At 34.0% G+C, this 27,909-nt stretch overlaps 3 protein-coding genes across 3 annotated transcripts; 1 reads left to right on the top strand and 2 right to left on the bottom strand.

Annotated features, from left to right (window-relative positions):
• Window positions 1-486: 486 nt before the first annotated feature.
• Window positions 487-11,788, top strand: ncf2 (neutrophil cytosolic factor 2). The gene is made up of 15 exons (XM_030123839.1): window positions 487-717; window positions 954-1,036; window positions 2,315-2,423; window positions 3,837-3,971; window positions 5,785-5,892; window positions 6,012-6,071; window positions 7,665-7,708; window positions 7,827-7,968; window positions 8,696-8,761; window positions 8,873-8,927; window positions 9,540-9,583; window positions 10,158-10,306; window positions 10,392-10,503; window positions 11,444-11,561; window positions 11,648-11,788. Exons 1-15 carry the CDS (start codon window positions 544-546, stop codon window positions 11,734-11,736), a joined length of 1,488 nt encoding a protein of 495 aa, XP_029979699.1. The 5' UTR covers window positions 487-543; the 3' UTR covers window positions 11,737-11,788.
• A 16-nt stretch (window positions 11,789-11,804) lies between these two features.
• dph2 (diphthamide biosynthesis 2) lies at window positions 11,805-19,323 on the bottom strand. Its single transcript, XM_030123840.1, has 7 exons — window positions 19,091-19,323; window positions 18,753-18,918; window positions 18,489-18,601; window positions 16,531-16,751; window positions 14,701-15,390; window positions 13,775-13,954; window positions 11,805-12,189 (listed from the first exon to the last, which is right to left on the bottom strand). Exons 2-7 carry the CDS (start codon window positions 18,900-18,902, stop codon window positions 12,065-12,067), a joined length of 1,479 nt encoding a protein of 492 aa, XP_029979700.1. The 5' UTR covers window positions 18,903-18,918; window positions 19,091-19,323; the 3' UTR covers window positions 11,805-12,064.
• An 830-nt stretch (window positions 19,324-20,153) lies between these two features.
• On the bottom strand, window positions 20,154-25,104 carry mcur1 (mitochondrial calcium uniporter regulator 1). Its single transcript, XM_030122705.1, has 9 exons — window positions 24,730-25,104; window positions 23,691-23,807; window positions 23,482-23,585; window positions 23,213-23,314; window positions 22,825-22,866; window positions 22,554-22,625; window positions 22,048-22,101; window positions 21,768-21,882; window positions 20,154-21,588 (listed from the first exon to the last, which is right to left on the bottom strand). The coding sequence occupies exons 1-9, from the start codon at window positions 24,986-24,988 to the stop codon at window positions 21,533-21,535; spliced, it is 921 nt and encodes a 306-aa protein (XP_029978565.1). The 5' UTR covers window positions 24,989-25,104; the 3' UTR covers window positions 20,154-21,532.
• Window positions 25,105-27,909: the final 2,805 nt, after the last annotated feature.

Raw genomic sequence — 27,909 nt, 5'->3', positions numbered from 1 at the left:
GACAGTGGATGTAGATGCTTATTTTGGTGTTCAGTTATTGATATCTTTGCTTAAAAAGTCACTTTTTTTCAGTTTTTTTTCCTTTTACATAATAACCCTCAACTTTAATCTGAGCTTTTATGAACATCTTACATGATTAATAAATTAAGTATAGGAAAATATATGATTTTAACTGAAAAAACACAAAATACAGAAGATAATATTAGAATAAATGGAGATAAATTATTTAAGAAAGGTTAAAAACAAAGAAAAATCCATTTGGGAGCTGACATAAAAGTAGCTCTGGGTCTTTATGGGTTAAGGGACAAAGTCATATTGTAAAGTTACATCAAAATGCATTTTTTTTTTAACAAGGCCTGAGTCAGACATCTATGATTCACAAGTGAGAAAAAAGAGCAATCAGTGTTCCTTAAATAGAAGTTGTAGTGATAATTTAAATGTACCAACAATGACAGTGTCGACACACTTCCTGGTTGCCCTAGTACAAATTAGAGAAGCTTCCTTGTATTGGTCTGTAGCTCTGTGTGACTTTAACCAGCAGAGATGACTTTTGTGGAGACTCTGCGTCAGTGGGATCAGGCTGTAAGTTTTGCTGATCGACAGGATTTTGCAGAAGCACTCAGGGTTTTCCTGGCAATTCCGGAGCCCAACTCTAAAATTTACTTTGATATTGGCTGCCTCCATCTTCAGAAGCAAGACTTGGATGCTGCTGAAAAGGTATGTCGATCATGAGATGCTAAAAGTCATGAACTGCAATTAGTAAGTGCAATGAGTTTATTGTGCAAACTAGCTGAGTATTATTACACTAAAATGACTGATACAGCTTAAATGAGATGCTTTGATCATTTTTGTCTGAAACTGCAAGTCACTGTGAAAGAAGAAGTAGACTGTGCTATTTTCCACAAGAGGAAATTACGTTATTTTTTACTTTTTTTTTTTTTTTCCTCTCGTAGGCGTTTGATTCCAGCATACGCAAGGATGAACATCTGGCGGTTGCCTTTTTTCAAAGAGGGATCACGTTTTACCAGAAAGAAAGGCAAGAAATGGATAATTTCAGTGAAATATGAAAAGCTAAATTTCACAGTATTATACAAAAATCTTAGTGCATTTTTATTTTTGTTGTTTTTGCAGGTTTAAAAATGAGTGTACTTATTTATTTTTTGCTTTCCGTTCTTCACATACAACAAGAAAATACAGGAATAATGCGCACAACCTTAAAAAACACACACAAAAAACAGAACTAAATGGGTTGTAAAGGTTAAAAATACTATTTAGTGGGATCCCTGACCCCATGATAAGACGCAGCACAAACAGTTATAAACATCTGACATGTTGAATTAACCTCCTAAGACCCAGGAAATGTCAGCAAAGTACAAGCTTTTTTTGTTTTTTATTAAATAAGTGCCTATACTGGAAACATTATGATGCAAAAGTTTTTTCAGATGCAGTTTTTAAATTTTTTATGGAATATCCTTTGTGGTGGATAGTTTTCTTTTTTTTTAGTATAAAGTTGTGAAACTCTTGCCCACAAATGTGGACAGAAAACCCATAGCTGGGTCTTAGGAGGTTAAACCTGGTATAAAACAGAAAATTAATGTATTAAATCTCATATTGTCTGAACAAAAGACAAAGGGAGGTCACACTAAATACTACTACTTTGGCTGTTTTTAACGTGAAACTTTAGTTTTTACCGCTGTACATACTTCACATTTAATACAGAGACTGACAAATGCATATGTGTGGTCATTAAAACTTTACTAAACCAACTAACCTAATGATGGACCAGGACTTTTACATTGTACTGTATGAAAAATGAAAAAAAATGAAAAAAAGGTAGCTATAATAAATTACCTACCAAAACCAATATGTATTTATAGTCGCAAAAAACAAAATTATTAGACCACTCTTGTTTTCGTCAATTTCTTGTTCATTTTAATGCCTGGTGCAACTAAAGGTGCATTTGTTTGGAGAAATATAATAACAAAAATAGCTCATAGTAGTTTAATTTCAGAGCTGATATCTATCCATTTTCCATGGTTTTCTTGATAAAAACCAAAATCATTTCAGTTCTTTCATCAATATCTATAGCATCATACTGACAAAAACAGTACTTTTAGGCATTCCATGTTTTCTTTTCTGTCTGGTTTAGTCACATGATACACACAGGAGTTAGTACTTGATTGCATAACCATTCTTTTTGATGACTTTTGATGGTCTGATAATTTTTTCCGCGACTGTGTAGTTTAAATCTTAATGAATTTGTGGGTTATTATAAATGTAATTATGAGTAATGGATGTATTATTGTGTTGAAAGGTACGAGGAGGCTTTGGGTGACTTCCAATACGCCTTTAAAGCACTTAGAGGAAACCAGCTGATAGATTACAAAGCACTCGGTCTTAGATACAAACTATACGCATGTGAGGTAAGTATTTGTAGAGGTTTGATCTTTTACACTGATGTCTCCTTATCATCTAGAGCTGCAACGTTTAATAATAATAATAATAATAATAATAATAATAATAATAATAATAATAATAATAATAATAATAATAATAATAATAAACTTTATTTGTATAGCACCTTTCATACAGAAATCGTAGCCCAAAGTGCTTCACATTGATTGAAAAAATACAATATTAAAATACATTAAGATTTGATTATACATCAAGAAATAAAATGAAATTTGAGAGAAATACCATAAAATAAAAATAAAAATAAAAATAGCGCACATTAAAACATTTGATTATGCATAGAATAGTTTAAGTTAAACTACTGTGACAACTATTTATCAGACTGACTCATCTTTACAGCAATGTTTTCTATGTTTTTAATCCTTATAAAACTAGAGCTATTTTTTGAGGTGACTTCCAAATGAATTTTTATCTACTTTTAATGTTTATTAAGTGATTTATGGCCATCTAATCATAATTTTATTGTCTGGGTTTTGCATTTTTCAGTGAAAATCAAATATTCTCCTACACTGAATGCACTGATCATTTAAGTGTACATGTTCAGAGTTAATTCAAAGGTTATTATATCAGATTAAATAAATTAAAGTGATTTTTGTCAGCAAAATATATAATAAACTGAGTATAAAATCATGCATCTGCAACTGCAGTACCAAAACCTTTCCAGCTTGTTAAATTCATTTTTTGTTGATAATTCTTTTCACGTTTATCCATTTTTGTTGATTATTCCGTTAAGTTCTGTACATTTTATTTATTGTTTTGTTGAGGTTTTTTTCTTCATTTTGTTGCTTTTTAATGAATTTGTATTCATTTTTTATTTATTCAAAAAAATAATAAACAAAAAATAAGACTATCTTGAAGATTAAACGATTCAGAAAATGGATGAAGGAATAAAAATATGCGCAATGTGTTCTTCTTTTTATCTGGGTCAGAAAATGTCAAGTATTGTGAAGCAGATCAAAGTAGATAATCTTTTGTGTTTTTGATCAACAATATCAATCATCAACATCATTTTTGAATCTTGTTAAACATCAGTCTTTGCTGGATTATTTCTTCCATTGAAATAGTAACTGAAAATAGAGGATGTTATGTTGATTGTCATTTTCACTATTTTATGACATTTTACAAACCAAACATCTAAACAGTTAATTCAGAAAATAATCACCAAATCAATCATCAATGAAAGTACTTGCTGCAGTCGGAGTATTTTCTAAAATTACCTTTCTTCAAATTGCTGCGATGATAAAACCAATAGTTGTTCTGCTTGTTTTCTAGGGCGATGCTGATATTAATGATTATTTCAAGTTCATTTTTCTATTTTTCATTGTTCTAAGTCTGTAATATTGCATCATTGTGTCCTGTCACAGGTTCTCCACAACATGGCCCTGGTCGAGGCCCAGTTGGGTCGCTGGGAAAAAGCTCAGGAAAACCTTGTGAAGGCCCTTGACTTCAAGACAGAAGCAAAGCTCAATGTCATCGACAGGGCTCTACAGTCCACACTGGTCAGTTCTGATGTGGTGACAAGGTGTTGCTCCATTCCTTGTGTTTGGTTGGTGTTGTTATTATTTTTTTTTCTCGGTAATGACTATTTCAGTTTCTTCATTATTTCTGATTATTGTTACAATTAGGACAAGATTTTTTTTTTTTTTTCATAAATTACAATTTTTTCTTTTTGGCATTGAAAATCTAAGACTTTATTTATTCATTGCCAGGTTGATATTAGTCCTCTGTATTAGTGGACTATTTTCAGCTTCTCTACAGCAAAGAGTCAGTACCACAGCTCTGAGAAGAGGAGTGACAAAGTGAATAGTGTGTCCAAAGTTGTTGTAACACTGGTTTACTTTTTTTTTCTTTTTGTTTTAGAAATTATCAACCTCAGAGATTAAATGTACTAAATCTTACATACTTTGATAAAATGAATTGGAAAACAAATGACCAAAGTGCTACTTAGCTGATGTTTTCAATGTATCTGATAATTATACATATAATTTTGTTTATGTACATTTATACAATAGATATATAAATCATTCACTAGAAAGAACATGTAAAGTGAATGTATTGCAATGTGCAGACAGTGGATTTGGTAGCTCCGAGACAAACAGAAAAGAACAATTTTCTCATTAATTCCCACAATTTCACTTTTTGACCCAAGAGTGTATCTTGGAAACTGCAGTCAACCAATTTTTTTGACTTAATTTTTCTTTATTAGTGACTCAAACCTGCTGGAGTTTCACTACTTTTATTCTGGAGGTATTTTACTCATAGACCAATGTAATCAGGACCTAAATTGAGCGTATCAAGACCAAGATGAGATCGTCTTTGAGTACTTAGAAAAGCACTGTATAAAACCGATGTATTATTATTATTATTAGTATTAGTAGTAATAGTATTATTAGTATTATTAATAAGATCAAGCCAGGTCAAAACTGAGTGAAGACCTAGACCAGACAAGATCCACCACAGAGGAGTTGTAACCAGTAAGTGTTTGAGATATGACTGACTGATACGATGTGAGGGGTGAGATGATTAATCTTTGACAGTGAGGAGCAGAATGAGTACTGAACAGAAGAATCAAGCATTATTGAAAAGCTTTAAACCTAGAAACCAAAGTAATGATGTTAGCAAATAAATCAGAAAATGCGCCAGAAATTTAGTGACATCATTACAGTTGTGGTCCTGACTGGTGTTGGAATAAGTGAGTTTTCTTTGTCCAGGATTGAGATGAGACTGAGCAAAAATGCAATGATACACAAGACTTTAAAAAAGTGGACTTTTAAGACCAAGACCAATGTAAAATACCACATTAGGTACTCTGTGAACGGAAGTTTTGTCTTTGAGCCTTTTGAGTGTTGTTTAATTATCATCTTCACTAGGTTTTCCAGATTTGTGTACATTTGTAGTATTAATAATGGTCCAAAATGATGTGAAGTATGGTTTTTATTGAAACAATTCCTGCAGAAAACACCTTCTTTACCTCTACATGTGCAGCTAAGTCTTGCACAAACTTGAGGAAAACTTTGTGTTGATAAAAGTGATGCTCTTTCAGGTTAGGTTCTTACAGTTTGATTTTTAGTCCTGAGTGAAAATTGATGAAACCAGATTGTTAATGTTGTTTGTAAAAATATAAGAAGAGAATGTATAATATGCAACAAATGACATAAACTATTCAAATGAAAAAAAAAAAGATAAATCAACATGAAAATGATATAAGTGATGTAAAAAGAGAAAAATGCATCTAAATAAAAAGGGGTCAAGAGTAATGCTTTGAGTAGAATTATAATGATTCTTCATTTCTTGTCAACTTTTCTCCAACAGAAACAGAAATTATTCAAACTGGTGACGTTTCCTTCGAATGCGCTGTTTAAACCCAATAAGCACTACGTTGCTGAGTTGGAGAAGAAAGATTACCTGGGAAAAGCAAAGGTAACACTGGCATTACTGGGTATTACAAATTACTGATGTTATATTTGTGGATGACTCAGACCTTTCCAAAGAAAACTAAAGCTATATTTGTTTTGTGGTTCGTTGTGTTTTATTATTAGGTGGTTGCCTCTATTCTCCCTCAGGATGAATTCTCAGGATTTGCTCCATTACAACCACAGGTAACAGATGGTCTCAGATGAGATGAGATGAGATGAGATAAGATAAGATAAGATACAGTAGCTATGATACATAAAAATGGATTTGAAGAAATTATAATAAGGAACTTACAACCAGTTGAACCTTGAGCTGCATTAACTGGATCTTGAGTTTCTGTCAGATATGTTAAAATATTGCAAAAGTCAAGTTGTATGAATTAGAAATAAAACCACAGACAGAAATCTGAGGAAATACTTCATAAAATGTATGAAAATATTTATGTTTCTTGCTACTGTTTGTAAATTCAAGTTGAATGGTGGATTTGACTGCAGTTAAAATAATGTTTTTGTGTGTGACAAGAAGCCTTCAGTAAGCACAGATAAGACAAGATACGACATGACACAGCATGGCACAACATGACATGACAAGCCAAGACACGACACGACACGACATGACATGACAAGCCAAGACCCGACAAGACAAGATACGACACAACACGACACGACAAAACAAGACAAGACAAGACAAGACGAGACACGACACGACAAGACAGGACAGGACAAGACAAGACAAGACAAGACACGACAAGACAAGACACGACACGACACGAAAAGACACGACAAGACACGACACGACAAGACACGACAAGACAAAACACGACACGAAAAGACACGAAAAGACACGACAAGACACGACAAGACACGACACGACAAGACAAGACAAGACAAGACACTAAAAGACACAACACGACAAGACGCGACACGACACAATAAGACATGACAAGACAAGACACGACAAGACACGACAAGACAGGACAGGACAAGACAAGACAAGACATGACACAAAAAGACACGACACGACAAGACATGACACAAAAAGACACGACACGACAAGACACGACAAGACAAGACACGACAAGACAAGACACTAAAAGACACAACACGACAAGACAAGACACGACAAGACACGACACGACAAGTTAAAAGACACGACAAGACACGACAAGACATGACAAGACAGGACACGACAAGACAAGACAAGACAAGACACTAAAAGACACAACACGACAAGACACAACACGACAAGACAAGACACGACAAGAAAAGACATGACAAGACAGGACACGACAAGACAAGACAGGACACGACAAGACACGACAAGATACGATATGATACGACAAGACATGACAAGATAAGACACGACAAAACACGACACGACAAGACAAGACATGACAAGACACGGCACGACATGCCAAGTTAAGCCAAGACACAACATGACAAGCCAAGGCCTGACATGACACAACACGACAAGACAAGACAAGACACAACAAGACAAGACAAGACAAGACAAAGATTAAAAAAATATAAACAATTTAAACAACTTTGTTAAAGTGGCTAAAGTGACAAGAAATAACAATAATAATAATGATAAAGTAGCAAGTGTGCAGTAGGTGACGTTTTACAAGTGTACAAGTGACATCTTACACAAACATTTTACATCAGTAGATATTTTTGGTCAGTGGTAGCTGTTTAGGTATTAGAGGGTAAACTATCTCTTTGTTAGATAATTTTGCTAAACACATTCTAACCATTTTGTGTTTTATTTACACATCATAGGTGGAAGATGGTCCTGCTCGTCCCAAAGAACCAGAGGTTTTGAGGTCATAAACTTCAAGTGAAACCAAATTAATCTGACTCTAATTACTTAAATATTACAGACAAGATGGTCCCTGAAACACACACAGTAATCAGTTTGTTTGTGATTATCTCATTGTGCAGGGCTTTGGAAGGAGAACCACACACTGTGCTGTTTGAGTTTGTTCCTGAAACTAGTGATGAGTTGGCCGTCGTCCCAGGGAACATTGTGTTTGTGCTGCAGAAGGGAGAAGACAACTGGGCGTCTGTGATTTTTAATGAGAGAGTAAGAGCCATTAAATACACATAAATAGGATGAGACATGAATATATACACCGATAATACATAATAATTGTGAGGCTGGGCAATATAGACAAAAATGTTGTCATTATTAAAAAAAAATCATAGTAGTAAATACTGAATTTTCAGTAATTTTGTTAAAGTTAAAAGGCAGAATTTTGACTTAAAAGTTTTGTGAGTTTGTGATTTTATGCTTAAAAAACAAAATGAGATGAAAAATGAAAGAATTGTACAAGTGCAACAAGATAAAAATGGCATAAATGACACATGATGAAAACAAGTTTTCTTCTTCCCACTCCTTTTCGAGTGTAAACAAAGGATTTTGTAATTTCTGAACTTGCATGTGTTCGGTAAATGCTCAAAATAAACAAAAACATGAAATGAATAAAAAAGATCCAAACACTAAAATGACAGTAGACCAAAACAACTGTATGCAAAAGACAAAAGATGAAAAAACCAAAATGATATAAAAGATGCAAGAAGACGAAAATTACATAAAACACATAAAGACAAACGCACACCTGTAATCTCTAATGTAAGGATTTGATGCTTGATTTGATTATTCATTTTTTCATTTTCTTTATTTTGCTAATGATAAGATATTCATTTTATTGCCCAGCACTAATAATATGTATAAAACATAAAGTGATCCAACACTAGTCATTGTTTTTCCTCTTAATCTAAAATATTCATGAGACTCTTGTCAATTCCAGAGAGGACTTGTTCCTTACAATTACCTTGAACGTTTGGAAATCTCCGTTGGTTCTAAAAAGAATGAAGTAAGTAATCATTTCTTCTTTTACTATATTACTTTAAAGGATGTAAAGCTCTTGTGTATTTACATACACAGCATCCAGATTTACATTTATGTATTTTAATTACATGAACAGAGGATTCGTACACCTCCAAGTCGAGCACCACCAACCAGACCTGAAAGGAAACAAGGTATATTTAACCCTATAAAGCCTGAATCATTAAATTACTGACAGAAAATTCCAGTTCTTTGAAACTGGAGTGTTTATTGGTCCTTTTGAACAAGAATTTTTTTTTTTTTTTTCAAATATAATTTTCCATGTATGAGTTTCAATTTTGTATCATATTTGATACATCCGTCAATGCTCAAATATTATTATTTTTGAACTAACAAAAATAAAATATAACACAAACACGTCTAACAAATTGTTCATTCCTTTTCAAAATTGGCAAAGTTCTGCCTCCTTCCTCATTAATGACAGTCTTGTAGTGTCACTGGAAAGGCCTCTGGTGAATTCCTCCACCCTGGTGAATTATCGGTGTATTGCATGTATCTAATTGTATACATCAGGTTTTTCAAGAAAAAAAAAATATCACACTGATCATGTAGAGGGCTTCAAAACTCATGTATTAAATATGATACATTTGGCATTATAGGGTTAACTGAGAAAAGATATATTGCATTGAATATGTTGCTTTTTGTTTGTTGTTCAAAGCAATTGATGACCGAATAAACTACTACTGCGACTACTACTACTTTTTAAATAAATACTGAGCTTGATTTTCATTTTATCTGTATTCAAGGCCAAACTGCTGTTGGTAGGAGTAGTAGAGACACAGAACAAAAGGTGAGTCCTGTCCTTTATTTGAATTCTTAACTGTTTTTAACTATAATTTACAGAACATAACTAAATTTTGTTGCACTGCACAGTAGTATTTTTGTAATGACAATAAAGCTTATTCTGCTCTATTGAATTGTATTGTATTGTATTGTACTGCGCTGTGTTCTATTCTATTCTATTCTATTGAGTGAAAGTATTTTATGTGTGGGCTTTTCTTTGATTCACACATTGTTTAAGTTTATTCAGTCAATACAATCAGTGAGGTTGATTTTAAGTCCACCGACTGTGAATTCTGTTGAGACTGAACAGGCTTAGGCAGAAGCTAAATGTTTATATGCGCCTCACCTACATTCAAATCCAAATCAGTTTTAGGCACCAATTAATACATCAAAAGTCACTCTTGCTTGTATCCCTTGAAAATATCTTTACAAATCAAAGTTTTGAAAACCATTAATTAATTACACATCTTTAAATGTATATTTATGTCATTCCATAATTCAACTCCAATAACAGGGATACACATTCTTTTTATACATTTAACGTTTTTTTTTTTTTTGTGTTCATTCATTCTGCATTCCAGGAGCAACAACCTGCTGACAATTCATGTATTGTCAAAGTCCGATTCACCTACAACTTTGCTGTCTCTGTACCATGTGGGTCACCCTATGCGATACTGGTTGACCAAATTAGCAAGAAGCTGAACATTGAAGCAGATTCAGTCACACTGAGGTATGGTGTACATAAATACATCCATTCTAATGTGTGTATTGTGTTACTAATGGAGCCCAAAATTCAATCCTTTTGTTCGATCTAGTTTAAACCCCGCAGCAAGTGGAGAAAATGTAATCGATGCCGACACAGAAATGGAAAGTGTGTGGGGTCGCACCACCGGTAGACGCATCACTTTGTGGTGTAAGGTTGATGATGTGAGTAAATGGTGACGTACTGCTGATCAGGATGGTGTCACAACCAGTTAGTCTGGGTTAAACTCTGATTTTACAATGTCTGCCACTGAGGAACAGCAAAATAATTTACAGATTAATCATTATTTAATACTTTTGAACAGCTACTGATATGTTTTCTGAGTGGTGAGGCAACATTTACACCATACCAGTTTCTTCAAATTACTGTAAATATATCTATAGAATAATAATAATACAGTTGTGGAAAAAAAATTATTAGACCACCCTTGTTTTCTTCAATTTCTTGTTCATTTTAATGCCTGGTACAACTAAAGGTACATTTGGTTGGACAAATATAAGGATAACATCAAAAGTAGCTCATAAGAGTTTAATTTCAGAGCTGATATCTATCCATTTTTCATGGTTTTCTTGATAATAACCAAAATCACTTCAGTTCTTACAACCATAGCTATGGCATTGTACTGACAAAAACAGTGCTTTTAGACATTTCATGTTTTCTTTTATGTCTGTTTGACTTGCGATACACACAGGAGTTAGTACTTGATTGGATAACCATTGTTTTTGATAACTTTTGATGGTCTGATAATTTTTTCATCAACTGTAATAGGTTGGATTTATAAGGCACTTATCTATTTTGTGTACACAAAGTGCAAACATTGGATCTATTATTCATTCACTCACATTTACACACTAAATAGAAACACCTTTTCAATGGACTTTTTAACATTTCTTATTTATCTTCGTAGGTTGTGTAGTGTGTAATTACTATTTTACTATTGGCTGCAGGTACAAAAATACATTTCACTGTGCATTATACCCTGTCTAACTGTAATCTGAATTTTTATGAGTGAAGTTTCACTTATATTACTGGTTTACATGCATTAAATTTTACTGCAAGCAACAAATCTGCTAATGGTCATATTTATGTCTGCTGTGTTTTTAGCAAACTGATGGAAAACCACAGAATGAGATTCTCTTGGTGGCAATTCACTCCTATGAGTCATCAAATCCAGAGGATCTCACTTTTCAGGAAGGAGATAAGATCATATTGCTCTCGAGAAGTGAGTCACTACTTTTTTGTCTTTTCCCCCCAAATACCTGCAGCAATTTGTCTGGAAGTTATTTATTATGTTCGTCTTCTTTGTAGTCAACGACGACTGGTTGGAAGGACAGCTGAATGAGAATACTGGTATATTTCCTGCCTCGTTTGTAGAGGACGTTCCTGAGAATGAGTGACAGAAAACTACAGATACAAGCTCTTTAATTCAGAAGTAAAAAAAGACTTTAAGTGTTGTATACTTTAAAATCACATATATGCCACATGCTATTTTGCAATGCTTCTTGTTGAGTATGTCAAAGAAATACATTGTAATTAAATATCACTTTGCATCACATCAGTATTTAAGATAAGAGGTTTTTATTAAAATAAATCGCTTTTCCACAGTGAACACAACACCTTCTGACATGTATAATTTATGCTGCCCATTACGTGAAGACACCAAATAATTACTTGTATCACCCAGCAAGTGTAGTTAATAAGACGATATAGGTGTAAAGAAAACAATCACGACGTTCCTTCTTCTTCATAGGCAATAGCAATGCCCCTCCTGCCCTCTACTGCTTTGACCACCGGGGTCTCTCCCAAGTTCTGTTCCAAGCCACGCCAGCTCCGACCAGACAAAAACGATGCTGAAAACAGAGCAAAAAAAAAAAAGTTTGTAACCGTAAATAGTGTTCAGACATTCAACTAAGTGTGATCGAAATGGTGTCAGGTGAAGATACTCAAAACAGGGAAAAAGAAAAGAGGGTCCAAAGCACAAACGGTTACAACATTATTCATATGGCTGTTTCTTAGTGAAATTCTAATAACAGATTACTTCCTACAGTCGTGGAAAAAATTATTAATCCACCATAAGTCATCAAAAACAATGGTTATGCAATCAAGTACTAACTCCTGTGTGTATCATGTGACTAAAACAGACAGAAAAGAAAACATGGAATGTCTAAAAGTACTGTTTTTGTCAGTACAATGCCATAGATATCGATGTAAGAACTGAAGTGATTTTGGTTATTATCAAGAAAACATGGAAAATGGATAGATATCAGCTCTGATATTAAACTCTTACAAGCTATTTTTGTTGTTATCCTTATATTTGTCCAAACAAATTTTCCTTTAGTTGTACCAGGCAGTAAAATGAACAAGAAATTGAAGAAAACAAGGGTGGTGTAATATTTTTTTCCGCGACTGTATATAGGCTATAACTCAGCTCTATTTTAACTCATAAAAAGACCCAAAACTACACGAGCGACCAAAAGCATCCACTGATCTAAAATATTTAATAACTGTTGATGCACTAATCCTATCAAAACAAGTAAATAATTCAGGTAAAATGCTCTTTTCATGGTCATCAGTTATGACCCATTTAAATGTTCAGAGGCTCTGTAGTGAACGTGGAAACGCCGTCATCTTCTACGATATCGGTTCACCAGAAAACCCATGGAGTTTGATAAATGACAGCGGTTGTAGATGGTTTTTTTTATGTTCAGTTAATGATACATTTTGCTGAAAAGACACTTTTTCTTCAGTTTTCTATGTTTTGATATATTAACTTCTAAATATCTACATGATCAGTAAATTGAAAATTGCAAAATACCTGATTTTCACAAAAAAATACTAAATGCAGAAGTGTAATACTTGGCTCTTTACAGGTTAAGTGCTGATTAAATGGAAAAATTTGACATCTTATGACTTATTTCATCATGTGGTATCAGTACTTTTACATAAGTTTAGATGCATAACTTTGTTTAACGTTTTTTTTTTTGTTTTTTTACATCGTCGTCTTCTATAACATTGTCAAACTCCATGGGTTTTACTGATGAATCAAATGAAAGTGGTCAGGGACACTTGTTTTTATGCTGAGTTAATCATATATTTAGTTGAAAATGTTTCTTTTTCTTCATTTTTTATCTGATTTGATCGAAGCTTTTATGGACATCTACATGATCAGTTAATTAAATACAGGAAAATACCTGATTTTCACAAAATATGCAAAATGAGGATTATATTGATAAAACAGTTGGGAAAGACAAAAAAAGGAATATATGACAAAAACACTGTAAAAACATAATCTATGGTTTTAACATTTCACTATTAAATAACCATCTGAATAACTTTTTGACATTTATGAATGTGTAATTGGGTGTTCATCCAAGATCATACAGTAACAAGCCTGCAAACCCCAATAACTTCTAGATGTATAATTTTGACTCATACCAGCTGACTTGGTGTTGGCTACAGTCAGGGTCTGGTTCCTGGGGACCAAAGAGGAGCTACACGAGGACTCCTCAGGCTCGCTGTTTAACAAATAGTTACTTCGCAGAGCTCCTGTGATTAAGGACACATCAGTCTCATCGCAGTCCTGCTGCTCAGCCAGTGGCACATGACTTTTTCCACCTGAAGCACATTTTAAAAAATGCATTAGGGACAGAGTAGAAGGCTTCTATATCTTTATTAGTCATCTTATGTTAAAGGGGTCATATTTTGCTAAACCCACTTTTATTAGTCTTTGGTTCATTTATTTGTGTATTTAGACCCTAATAGTTCCAAAAGTTTGAATTTGAACCCTCCAGGTGCTGCAAAGCTATCTTTATATTCATTCCGGCAAAAATCGAGAGGATTTCTACAACCCGTTTCAATTTCTGCTTAATTTGTTACGCTTTATAACTAGTTACGTAATGACATTTGCACATATAAGGTCAAGACTTCCAACAAACATTTCTCCGAGTAAGACAAAATTGTTTGTCAGCAGCAGCGGTTGTAGTAAAAACTGAAAATATGTCCAAACTTCGAGCCAATTACCTAAAATGTTCAGTTGGTTATATAAATGAACACAAGCAGCTGAATGGGACAGAGCAGCACAGTCAACAACCTGGAGGGGGTGGGGCGAGAAGTGGCTCATTTGCATTTAAAGGGCCAGTGCTCAAAACAACCTTTCTGGTGTCATTACTCAGAAATAGAGTTGAAGATGGACCTGTGGAGTTGAATTAATGAAGAATTCAGACCCAAGCAGAGCATTTACAGTTTATGTAGACCACAGGGAAATGTTTGAAAATGCACAATTCCATTTAAAAAATGCAAAATATCACTCCTTTAAAACATACAAGTACATGCTAAACTGAATCCATATGAACAAATCAAACCTGGCAGGAGATGTCGAAAATCTGTGACGTATTCCTCAGACCACTCCCGGTTCCGGTTACAGGCTACCTCCATCTCAAATGGTGTCACCACAGGCTTATAGAACTCACTCGAGTCCAGCAACGAGTTCTCCGGACATGCAACTAACACAAAAATGTCAATTTCCAGAAAGTTGGCGAGTTTGGGCACGTTCAGTTTCCCCATGGCAAACATATAGCTCTTCTTGCCGGCTCTGTGGATGACCTCCTTCAACTGTTGGATTATGTTGAGGTAGTTCGCCACTCCCAAGGTGCCAACCAGGATGCCGACCACATTAGCATCTTTGGCTCTTTCTATAGCATAATACCTCTTCATTAGTGCACGGTTGATACTCACTGACTCCGTCCTCCCTTTTGCTGTCGCAGGGTCGAAAGAGCTAAAAGAGCAGCGGTTCCAGGTCATCATGAAGTTTGTCAAGGTCGCTCCCTCCTGACCTATATAAAACATACTGTAGTCTGATATGCTCATGCCATGTTTCAAAGAAAACTGCCTTCCAAACTGACAAATCACTTGATTCGAGTCTGGGTCCGAAACACAGGAGTCATTATGTTGAATTTTAATGTAGCTGTGACGGTAACAATTTTCTCCTTCAACAACCAGGTCTGAGGCGACAAGGGTTGGATATTCCGGTGATAGAAATTTGAGAAGGTCATCTGAAAAAAATAAAATGTAACAAGAAAAAGTCGAGTTAGAATGATGAGTTGCAGGATTTTTTTTCTTTTGCTTTATGAGCTGTGTGGCTCATTACATTAGAGCTGCACAATATATCATTTGAGCTTCATCATTGCGATGTATGTGAGCGCAATAGTCACATCGCAGGTCCTGCAATGTAGGAGGCAAATGAACTCAACATGTTCTCATCTAATTTGAAGGGTACCTGACACACACTGCGTACAGCGATCCACCAATCGCAATTGTTCTTAATCAGTTTGCTGAAGCAGACCACGCCGCTACACATGGAGTGAGTCGCTGGTAACAACATTGAAAAAGGAGCAATGAACAAGAAAAAAAAATCACTGAAAACGAAGACTTGGTGCCAAAAGAAAAGCAACGTCAGTTATCTGGAATTATTTCGGCTACAAGAAGGACGATGCTAAAACACGTGTTCTGTGATGATAGTGCCTTGCAATTGTCGCCACAATAAGAGGTAACACAACTAATTTGTTTGACCATTTACATCGACACCACACAGCTATTATATCCTCCTGAGTATTTTCTCATATCGCAATATTTATCGCAGGGTTAAAAAAAACCTGCAATGTCAGTTTTTTCCAGTGTCATGCAGCCCTATATTACATTGTAATGCACACAGAAGTCAAAACTTTTGTTAGCATCATCTTCAATCATATAATTATCAAAAACCCTGAAAAAAGTGTCTTTTTCCACTTGGAGGTGTGGTACACAAACACAAATGTACACGTGATCAGGAAGGTAACAACCCTTGCTTCAATCTGTGGCTTGAAAATACTGCCAATATATAAAATAATATATATATATATATATATATATATATATAAAAAATCTCTATAATAATTTTATCTTTCATACAACCATTCATAAGATGAACTGAGAGTCTCTGGGTGAGCCAGAGTGGAATTACATTATCATGACCATGTGTACAGACTAGCATTGATATTTCTGTGGTAAGACTGGTCAGCATTATTTTAATACTACAAATGATGGATGTATAGCCAACTGCATAATAAAACCCATATCAGGTAAATATAAAGAGTATAAAATATAAAAAGTAAATTTTTCCACCACAACACGCATGTCCTCACAGGATAACTTACTGATGGCATGGACGTAGTTAACTTCATACAGGATGATGATGTGACTCTGTGGGTCAGGGTAGAGTTCTTTGAAGGCAGAAACACACTTCTCCACATCTATCGGTCTTTTCCCGAAGACATACATCAAGGGTAACCTTTTGGAGGGACTGAGGCAAGAGCGGCCATAGTGTATGATGCAGTCAGCTCCAACATGTTCTGCAGCTACTTCATCCACACAGCAACTGTTCAGGATAATTTGACAATGAGACCAGACAAAGCACATCTTCATATATAAACAATTATGAACAGTAAAAAGTCACTAATGGACGAACTCATCAGACATTTAAAGAGTATAAATGCTATGAAAATACACAACTACAAGTAAAGGTTTGGTATTCCCATCAACGACTAAACAACAGGTATGAAAAGTAGTCAATCTGCAGTAAAATGATCAGGGTTTAAACATTATATTTTATGTTTTTAAAGTCATATGAGGTAAGATTGAGCTCATTTGAACTACTTTATTTACTGCTGGTTGTTTAACCCTTTCATGCATACTGGTCACTACAGTGGACAGTTCTTCTCCAGCTGTTCTCTTGTATATTCATGGGTTTTGTTGTTTTACTTCCATATCAGCCAACACAGTGGACACTTATGCATATGTAACTTTGCTGTTCTTGATAAACCTGATCTGCAGTAGCATGTTTGAGTGTAAATCAATTGTTATTAGACTGTAATTATCATTTTTTCTTTAACAAAATGGGTTTTTTGTATATTATCTCCATGAAGTGAGTAAGAACTAGTATTAGAGTATGTTTAAATATGAGAAAACATCAGATTAGCAACATTAAAAGTGTTTATATTTCATAGTTTTCACTGTTTATCAGTAAATACATGTTTCTTTGCTTCAAAAATTAAATGCATCATATCCATTTGAGTGGACATTTTTGCAGCTCCATGAAAAATAGGTTCATAAAAAGCTGTCAATTGCATTTTTTTTTTCATGCCTAAAGAGGAATAAAAACAGGGGAGAAAAATCATGATGGAGGTTCTCATAATTCATGCATGAAAGGGTTAATTTGCATCATATTCTATAAAATAACCATGCATGCTTCATTGCTGTCCAGCAAGAGCTACCTACATCTGAAGAGTTGGCTTTTCCTGAGCTAAAAAAAACAGGTCAACAAAGTTTTTAAGGCTTTATGTAGCTAAGGAGGAGGAGGAGGACCTTAAACCCAACCCATCACACTTTATTGCTTACGTGAAACATTCATAATCTACACATCTGGGGAAATGTGTTTTCACTGGACAAGAAGGGGATGAATACTGTAAAAGGAACTAAAGCTGTCGGGCAGATGTAGTGGAGCAAAAAGTATAACATGTGCCACTGAGATGTAGTATGTAGTTCATGTGTCTCCCCCTACTCCCCCCTTCTCCCCCTCTCCTCCAGTCTCTATCTCTGTTGCTCTCTCTTTCGCTCTTTCTTTACTCTCTCTCTTTAACCCCAACTGGTCCTGTCAGACGTCCATCCTCCAGGAGTCTGGGTCTGCTCCAGGTTTCTGCTGTTAAAGGGAAGTTTTTCCTTCCACTGTCACCGGTCACAAGTGTTCGCTCCTGTAGGATTCTGTTGGGTTTCTGTAAATTGGCTTAGAGTCTGGTTTTGACCAACTCTCTATATAAAGTGTCATGAGATAACTTTTTTGTTGTGATCTGGCGTTATATAATTACAATTTGATTGATTGAGTGATTTGATTGGTTTTCCCCTGTAAGTCGCTTTGGAAAAAAAGCATCTGCCAAATGCATAAACATAAACATAATATGGTAGAAATGTAAATTTGCTTGAAACAGAATTACTCAGGTAAAGTGCCTAAAATTTTGTATTTCATACTTGAGCAACGGTACTGTAATTACATTATCATTTTCATTGCCACTCCAAAAATTTTGTCTGTTTTATTATTTTCTTTCACACTTTCATTTACCTTCCATAGGATGTGTCTCCCAAAATGTATACATTGACTTTGCAGTTCTTCTCAATTTCTGCTGCTATTGCAACAGAGTCCACCAGCAGATCATCAGGAAACTGCAGAGCAACCTGGAATATTTACAGTTTTATTTAAAAACTTCCCAGCCATGCTTTATACATTTCTGCATGTTTTAACTCAGATAACAGAAGGAAAAAAAACTAAAACCTTAAGAATAATACATTGAAATGTTTGCATGCTTAACAGTGAAAATGTCCTCACCTTTTGAAAGTGACGCTGACTAATGAAATCACAGGTCTGGTTAATTTGATACAAGTCTTCAAGGTTTTCCGGAGGAGAATGTGTTGTCACTGACACATTTATCACACGTTGAATTACATTTTCCGAGCTGCTACTGAAGGGGTCAGCCATTGTTACTTAACAGAGCCTGTAAAATCAAATCAAAACCTTAAATTTGTGCGCTGATGACTGACAAACAAAACTGATCAAAACAACAAAAGTTATTTACAAAACTACACTAAAGTGAAGGGTTATAATGTTGCCAGAACTTCATAAATGGACGTTTTTAGCAGCCGAAATCGCCGTCTTATCTACTGTACCTTGGTCCAGAAGTCTATCCGCTATTTGCTCTAACACCGGACGTCTCCGTTAAATACGCGACTTCTTACAAACTATCACTTGAAACCAATGACATCTTCAGGTATCTTTATCCGACTACATATACAGGTGAAATTCGGTAATATGTGGGTACTTGTTCACTTATAAAAGCTTATTTAACAGCTACACACGTGTCGGTAATGATGCAAGTTTACATAGAGGCAGACAAATACTTCCGGGTTTCTTCTTCGTCTGCAGATTTAAAGGCAGTAAAGGTGCACTACCGCCACCTGCAGCGTGGGACAAACTGAGTAATAACAATTGTACAGGTTATATTGAAAAGGCTTTGTTTCCTGTCCTTATTGTTAAATAATTTCTTATTATTCACTGCCACCTCCTCACATTAAATTTATTTTGTCTTTCATTTTCGTTTTAATAATAATAATAATAAAAATAAATAAATAAATAATAATAATACATGACTTTTATATAGTGCTTTTCTAAGTACTCAAAGATGCTTTAATGTATTGTTATTACCTCTGGAAGTGTTAGTTAACATGTCCTGTTGTTTCATCTTCTAAATTACATTCCTCATATTTACCTGTAAAATGTTTGCACACCTTTACCTTTATTTTTTCCCATGCATCCCTTTCAAAGCTTTTGCCAGGCTGTCAGGATATTACCTTGCACTCCTCCTTTACATTGTTTTACCGAAAACTACCTAGGGTTATCATTAAAAAAACAACAACAAAAACAATAACTGATATAGGTACATTGTCCTCAGTCCAAAACAAGATTTTCCCAAACCAATTTTTCCATTCTAACAAAAAACAAAACATTATTACACGTTATGGAGCAAATCTTTATTATCATTATGATTTATTAACACCATTAATAAAAATATAAATTGCTATTCATGACTGCTGCAACCACTACAGTTGTTTTTTTTTTTTTTTAATAAAGTTGAAAACTTATCTGCAGTTACATAACCTTACATAACTTTATCTAGACAGTAATTTAATATATTCTTGCAGGTTAGAAACAGACACAGCTTCAGTTTTAAGCTCATACTTTGCATTTATTGCATTACTTTTATTCAACTATTCACACAAACAAGGCAGTTGAATACAGTGATCTGTAATGCAACGGAATGGATAAAAATTACACACATTAAACCCTTCAGTGGGTTTCAGTCCTTGCATCATATACACAGTGGTATACTGATATTGTACATAGTATCGTATGTTATATACATATTTACACATTCCAAAACATTATCAGCCATTTATTTTTGTGTTGTTTTCAGTAGAACATGGCTAAAGGGAGAACAAAAATAAGTTTTTTAGTCTCAAAACCTAACAATGAACAGCTAAAAACTAGAATCGAGTGTCTGATCCTAAATAAATAATTGCATCATCTGCAATAAAAAAGGATCCAAATTTTCATGTATTAAAAATCAGAGTCTGTCCTTCATAACTCCTTCATGATTCCTAATTGTCAGAAAATACTGAAATAGAGATTGCATTGCTAATGCAAACATACTGTTTAATAAAAGGCACTGAGATGAGGTCAAATACGATACGATCATGAAGGTTGTTGTTCAAGGCATAAAGAGAACTGAAGCTTCAAGTGTTACCCATGTCATAAAACAGTCATAAGTGAAATTCTGTTCATGTCAGTTTTTTTAAATGTGCAAAAATTGTTGTATTTTTACAATAGCTTGGCCCTCTGTACAATCTATGACCAGTAATATCAAATGTACAGTCATTTTATCGCTTGTTGACAGCTGTTAATGGTTTTCATCAGTTTAGGTTAAATAATTAAGATTCATTTCTTGACACAATCAGGATAATTATGGATAAGTATGGATCTTATATTGCTAAAAGCAACTCAGTCATATAAAGTCCTTAACTAATATCTTCTATATTAATAAATGTTTTAGCTATTTCATACTGAATATGGAATATCAATACTATATTTATGCAGTACATTTTTTTGGGTGTTATCAAATGTACACTAATAATTGTCCTCTCTATTAATATTTTTAGGCATTTTATATTGAATATTGAATATCAATAGTATATTTATGCAGATTAAACCTTTTACTGGGAAGAGGATGACCAAGATTCTATGGGGTTAAAATGCATTTGTGTTATATGTAAATTAACACCAGATTTTTACTTTTGTAATAAAACTGGCTGAGTTGCTTTCCGAATAGTTTATATTTTTGGGACATTTATTTTGGATTTTTTTGTGCAAGTCTCTCTGTTTTCTTTCTCTCATTTAACGATGCACCTGAGTCTTTCTAAACACATTTACACCATTACTTTGCGGACTTTTACTGTTGAATTAGTTTTTTTGACCCAATGTAGTACCCACTAACAACATTTTTAACTTTAACCCCCTCTAGTACAATAAAACAGTTGTCATCTGGCAACGCTGGTTCACATCCAAATACGATAGAAACCCAAGACCACAGTGAGACAGGTGAATATTGAACCTAAAAAAAGAGAGAGAAAAAAAATTTGCCAGTCATTTGTCTGCCTGGTTCAATAAGCTAAAGTTTATTCTATCAACTCAAATGAAAGCTGTACAACTATCAGTATAATTCTATACAAAATCAGACAAACTTTTATGAATATATTCTGTAAATATTCCGTATTCTGTGTTAAATCCTACCTGCAAGGTATTTTATAGTGTCCAGTTTGTGAGATTCTAACATGGTTTTCAAACCAGCCACTTCAGTGTCGATCCTCATGTTGGTCTGAGTTATATGACGATCATGTTCCGCCGTCTGTGAAAATGGAAACAGACACAGAGATTAAATATAAAAATGTATACGAAAGATTAGATTTAACACCAGTCATTACTGTCTCTGCTGTGATTGTACTTATCTATACATGTATACAACCAGAAATAAATTCTATATGTAGATATGTAATAAGGTGTTAATACAAACCATTTCCATAATCTCAGTTCGTGTTTCTAGAAGCTTCTTCTCATGCTCTGCTTTCTGAAAATACACATATTTTTCATTACGATATGACATATAACATATGGGTTAAAATGAGGAATAATGTGTACAGTTGACAATGTGTTTATTATCCTCCTGAATTTTCAAGGACAAACAGAAGTCATCATTTAGTCCATGTCTTCCTTTAAAACCTTAAGAATTTGTGTCCATTACCAATTTTATTATATGTTGACAGCCAGGAAAAGATCATATTGTAAGCGGTAACATTGCCAAGAGAGTAAATCTGAATGTTTTTCCTTCTAGATGAACGTATATGAAAGTACAAACTTTACTAATCAAATTACTTTAATATACAATCCAGCCTTAGAGTCATTTTTATTTTTATGCTTATTTTAAAAACTATTTTAAAGTGATAAAATCAAGCATGCAACTGATTGATACCCAAATTATATTTATTGTTATGCTGATTTTATTATCCTTTGAACACTTACCAATTCCTTTACTCGACTTTTCTCCAAATTCATATCCAAAAGACTGTCTGAGCGCACTTTGTTCATTATGTCCTGCAAGATGGAAGAAAAAATACTGTTGAAAAATTACAAGAAATCACTCCAATCACTTCCACCTTTAGCAAGCCATGTCAAAGAATACTTTAAGTACAAATAAGTAAGTAAAATGAACTGTCATGGATAAAGTGCGGAAATAGGCTTTTTTCAATGTGTATACAGTAGTTATAAACCATAAAAATGGATTTTAACTTACAGCCAGTTGAACCTTGAGCTGCATTAACTGGATCTTGAGTTTCTGTCAGAAATGTTAAAATATTGCAAAAGTCAAGTTGTATGAATTAGAAATAAAACCACAGACAGAAATCTGAGGAAATACTTCACAAAATGTATGAAAATATTTATGTTTCTTGCTACTGTTTGTAAATTCAAGTTGAATGGTGGATTTGACTGCAGTTAAAATAGTGCATTTGTGTGTGGAAAGAAGCCAGCAGTAGGCACAGATAAGACAAGGCAAGACAAGACAAAGATAGATAAGATAAGAGCGATAAGATTGAAGCTGAAACTGTGCAAAAACATTAGGCTCATATTGAATCTATTTGATGATTATGCCACCAAATTAACACAAACTTACAGTAACTTACTTCATTTTCTGCCAGCAAAGTGGAGAACTCACTTTTCTCAAGAATTATCATGTCCTTTTTTACAGCTGCTATTTGAGACATCACACGTTGCAACATAATCTCCTGCCAAGAAAAAGACATTACACAAATGATAAGCGAAAGACACATTAGTAAAAAGCAAAATGTCATGATATTGAATCAGTGAACAGCCTTTGATTGATCTACAGAAAACAAACAAAGTGACTAAGTAAAAGTACAGAATCAGTCGACGTTTCTGTGCATTATCTCACCTGCTGTACTTTGGTGACCATGTCACCATAGATGGCATCCATGTTTGAGTTTGTCATCTTGACTAGCACCTGAACCATCACCTCAGCCTGCTGAGTAGTGAAACCTGATCATAGAAAAAATATACATATTTACAAAAAAAAAAACCCACACATCTTGTTAGCAACAAAGCACATTTTTGGGAAAAAAGTAAAAATCGAAGCAGTCAAACCATTTTCTTCAAAAAGTCGCACAACAGCATGTGTGTCAAAAAACAGTTTCCGTCCCTCAGACTTTGGAACATCTGTGTTTAGGTTGTACTGGAGGGATACAGCTGAAGTACTCAACTCTGAAATCGATATTCAGAAGACACACAAAAATAAACTAAATGATTCAAACAGTCATATTAGGTCTTGGTTACAAACATGTACATTAACCCTCATGAATCCCAAATATACATATATTTTCTTGTTACACATAGTGTTGTGAAATGTTGGCATGTTAAAACACAACAATAACACTGTACACGAGGTACACCTGGAATATTATGAGGCACTGCATATTTTGTACACACTGTGTAAGATCTCGGCAAAGGTTTCAACAGAAAACACTGCAGCATCAGGGTATAGTCTTAAGCATCAAACTGAAAGACTTAAGAAAAAAATATAATATATTTAATCTGACTAAGATTATCAGTCCAAAGTCATCTATGGTTGTTGAAATATTGGTGACGTTCAGTTTTACGTAAAGATAAAATTAATGTGGGTGACTGTGAATTTGGCTCATTTATGCCAAAGATTACAGAAACAAAGAGAGTACACTTATGTCACAACAGTGTTCGGTCCAATATGGCGGCGGAGGTTTCGCTCTGCGCATTTTTGTTGCATGAGCGAAAATTAGTATATTTAAAATAAGTTCTTTGGAAACAACAAAGCATATGGAGGAAAAACAAAAACTAAGGTGCTTTCTGAGTATTGCTGTCGGTCAAAAATGGTGAAAAAGTAGCGATAGAACGAGAAATTAGCTTTCTGTTCTTCGTCTACACTATCTTTAATTCCATTTATTGTATCCATGGTAATGACGTACTGTGCACGCGAAACAAACCGAACGTTGACATTTGACGTATTAATGACCTCTAACTTATTTACTTATTAATTTAACCAATTACGGTGCTTAAAGTGTCATATTCCGATACACACTGGAGCTCTGTTCTTTTTAATTTATGGGGTTAAAGTTAAGTAGTGGATATATGTCAATTTAGTAACGTTTACCTCTTACGGACTTCCGGGTCGTCCCGTATCGACGTATAAATCCTCGTTTTTCTGACCATGGCGGCTCCGCACAGAAACTAAAAAGAGTTTTTCTGGTGTTTTTCCGCTGGGAACACCCTGAAGCGTTGACGGTTGTCCGACCAGAAGACGGCGCAGAAACAAAACAAACTCTGCCTTGATAATGACTGAGGTCAAACCATTTTTCTGAATACTTGTAAACAAAAGATTTAAATCGCAGGTAATACGGTTTGATAACCATTATTAAAACATATGTCTTCAGAGTTTAAAGTCTGATAGCCCGTTCTACCGGTCCCACAGTATCATAACTTCATCTATTGGTAGTTTTACAACCCAATGAGAAGTTACAGGAAGTTACTGACACAGAGTGAAAGACGAAACTTTTGGAACATCCGGTTGGGCTTTTCAAAATAAAGCACCACCACTGACACTGATGACTGGTCTGGTGAATTTAGTCAGAAGTACTCACATCTCATTGTAGGAACAGTTTTACGGTGTTTAACCCTCCGGTATCCCGTCCCTTACTAAGCACCAAGTGTGCCTTTTTGGCACACTTGTGGAATTATGTCCAAAAAAAAATTTCATACAGTTTGTTTTTAATTCTTTTACACTTTTTTCTGTTTCATCAACTTGAGCCGTAAATAAAAATACCAAATACTCAATAATTGTCACATTTTTTAACCCTTTAAATGACGCGTTTGTAATGTAAACAAACCATTTTTTGGGATGCAAAAAACACAAAAAATTATTATTTTTTTCAATATACTACATAAAAAGTGGATTACATATTACACTGGTCTACAATTTTTTAGAAATGATTTGCTTCAGAGATTAAATGTGCTAAATGTTACATATTTTCATAAGATTAATTGGAAAATAAATGACAAAAGTGCCGGTTTGCTGATGTTTTCAAGAAATATGATTAAGTGTTATTACACATATATATTGGTTTATGTACATTTATATAATAGTTTTATAAATCTTCCACTAAATAGAACCTGTAAAGTGAATGTATTCTAATGTGCAGACAGTGTTTTGAAGTAGATCTTGTAACTCTGAGACAAATTTTCCTTTTGAGTCAAACCCATTCTCTCGTTAATTCTTGAATTTCACATTTTGAACCAAGGCTGTATCTTGGAAAGTTCAGCCAACCAGCATTTTTGACTTGATTTTTCTTTATCAGTGACTCTCATGTGGTAAAACTTCATTACTTTTATTCTGGAAGCATTTTCCTTGTAGACCAGTGTTATTAGATTTTTGCAGCCTGGCATATGTCAATGATTAACTCCAACATTGGTTAATTTGCATTATTATTTTTGGTGCTAGGTCAAATGTTCATAAATACTAGCATGTGTCACCAAGTGTGCCAAAAATGCACACCTATAAATCAAACTATTAAATATTTTATATATTGATTTATTTTTCTGCTCTAATTTGATTTTATTTTTGTAAATTAAGGTCAGCTCTAATCATACATATCAAATGGAAGAAATAGTTCATTTTAGGCACACTTGGGAGACAGATGCTAGTCTTGTAATTTTCTTTTGTTTACAGTGTGCAAATTTTAGCTGGTGGCCAGACTTTTAAAGATCGTGCAAAAATGAACAACTTTTGAATTCTAACCTTTTTTAAATTGTGAAAAATAATATGAAGTTTTCTAACAGAAAGTGCAAAGTTTGCCTAAAAGGCACACCCAGATACCGAAGGGTTAAGGAAAGGAATGTAAATATATGAGTAAAATGTAATCAAAATATGAAAAATAAAAGTGGTTACCATGCAGTAGAGGTCAGTCAATATTCTTCTTCTTCTTTTTCTTCTTTTTCTTCTTCTTCTTCTTCTTCTATTAATGACTATCATATTATATTTTTGGATTCGTTTTTACTGAAAATAATGTGTATGATATATTTTAATGTACTTGAACTATTTTATAGTGGTCATTCTGCTGAAACATTCACTTTTAGGAATGCCATATCACAACATATATTAGCTACAGTACCATACAAAAGTCTTGGACAGCCTATACCCAAGTTAAAATCAAGAAAACCTTTGTTGTTGTTAATGTTACTAAATGCTATATAATAGTACAATATTCTACATCCAGGAATTCAACATAATCATTTGATACATTGCAGCTAAAACATAAATTATTAAATACAGCTTAAACATCAGTGACGAAACAGGAGATATTCTTGCTGTTTTCCTTCTTAATGTACACTTATAAATAAATAAATAAATAAATAGCCTAATATGTGTGTTCAGCTTGTAGTGTTAAATGGTCTGTATGTCAGTAGCTCTGTAGTATAATATATGTATATTGTAGGGGTTTAACAGGACAGCAATTGTTAGTCACATGAAACTGACTTCAAATAAATAAAACATGTATTTTTCTGATGCTGTTTAAGATATCTTGCCATTCTGGGACTTTTTTTCTCTTGGTACATGAGTGTACAAAGGCCACATGTGATCAAGTAATGATGTGTATAAAATCAGTTTGTTTGTCATTGTCATGAAAGGGACCTGATGATCATTTATGAAAGAGGTGACATGTCTGCAGTTCCTCTCACTTACAACCTTTAGACTACAACCAAGAAATTCCTTTTATGTGAATAGATAATCAAATAAAAAATGATTCCGTAAGTCAAATAATGTCAGCAAATTATCCTAAAGTGGACATGTAACTGAGAAAAAAAAGAATTTGGGTTTCTGTTTCTTGTTATTTGGGTCAATTGTGTTTTTTGTCCTTTCTCAGTCTGCTTCCTATGTCATATAATCTAAATTATTACAAACAGGGAAATGAGCATTTTAGCCATAATCTGGTATATTTACATCTGCTGTTGTCTCGATTTAGATGTTCATTTATGTGTACTGTCTCTACCAAATAAACAAAGTAGAGAAAATAAATAAACACAAAAGAAAGCAGTTTTTTCATGTATATATATTTATAACATGGTTTAACACTGATGCTTCCCTAATTTTCTCATAGCAGAAATTGTTATCTGATAAAGAAGTATTATTAAATACATTTATGAGTGAACATGTAGTTTAATTATAAATTAGATAAAGTGGAAATTACAGACTGATGTGTTCTCATACCCAAAACATAATGACTAATGAGGAGATACATACTTATCTGTGTACTACTCCAATAATTCAAGATTTATT

Source organism: Sphaeramia orbicularis, chromosome 20 (genome assembly GCF_902148855.1).
Source record: "Sphaeramia orbicularis chromosome 20, fSphaOr1.1, whole genome shotgun sequence".
NCBI lineage: Eukaryota > Metazoa > Chordata > Actinopteri > Kurtiformes > Apogonidae > Sphaeramia > Sphaeramia orbicularis.
Note: the sequence above shows the minus strand (reverse complement) of the source record. Positions and strands in the feature narration are given on the sequence as shown.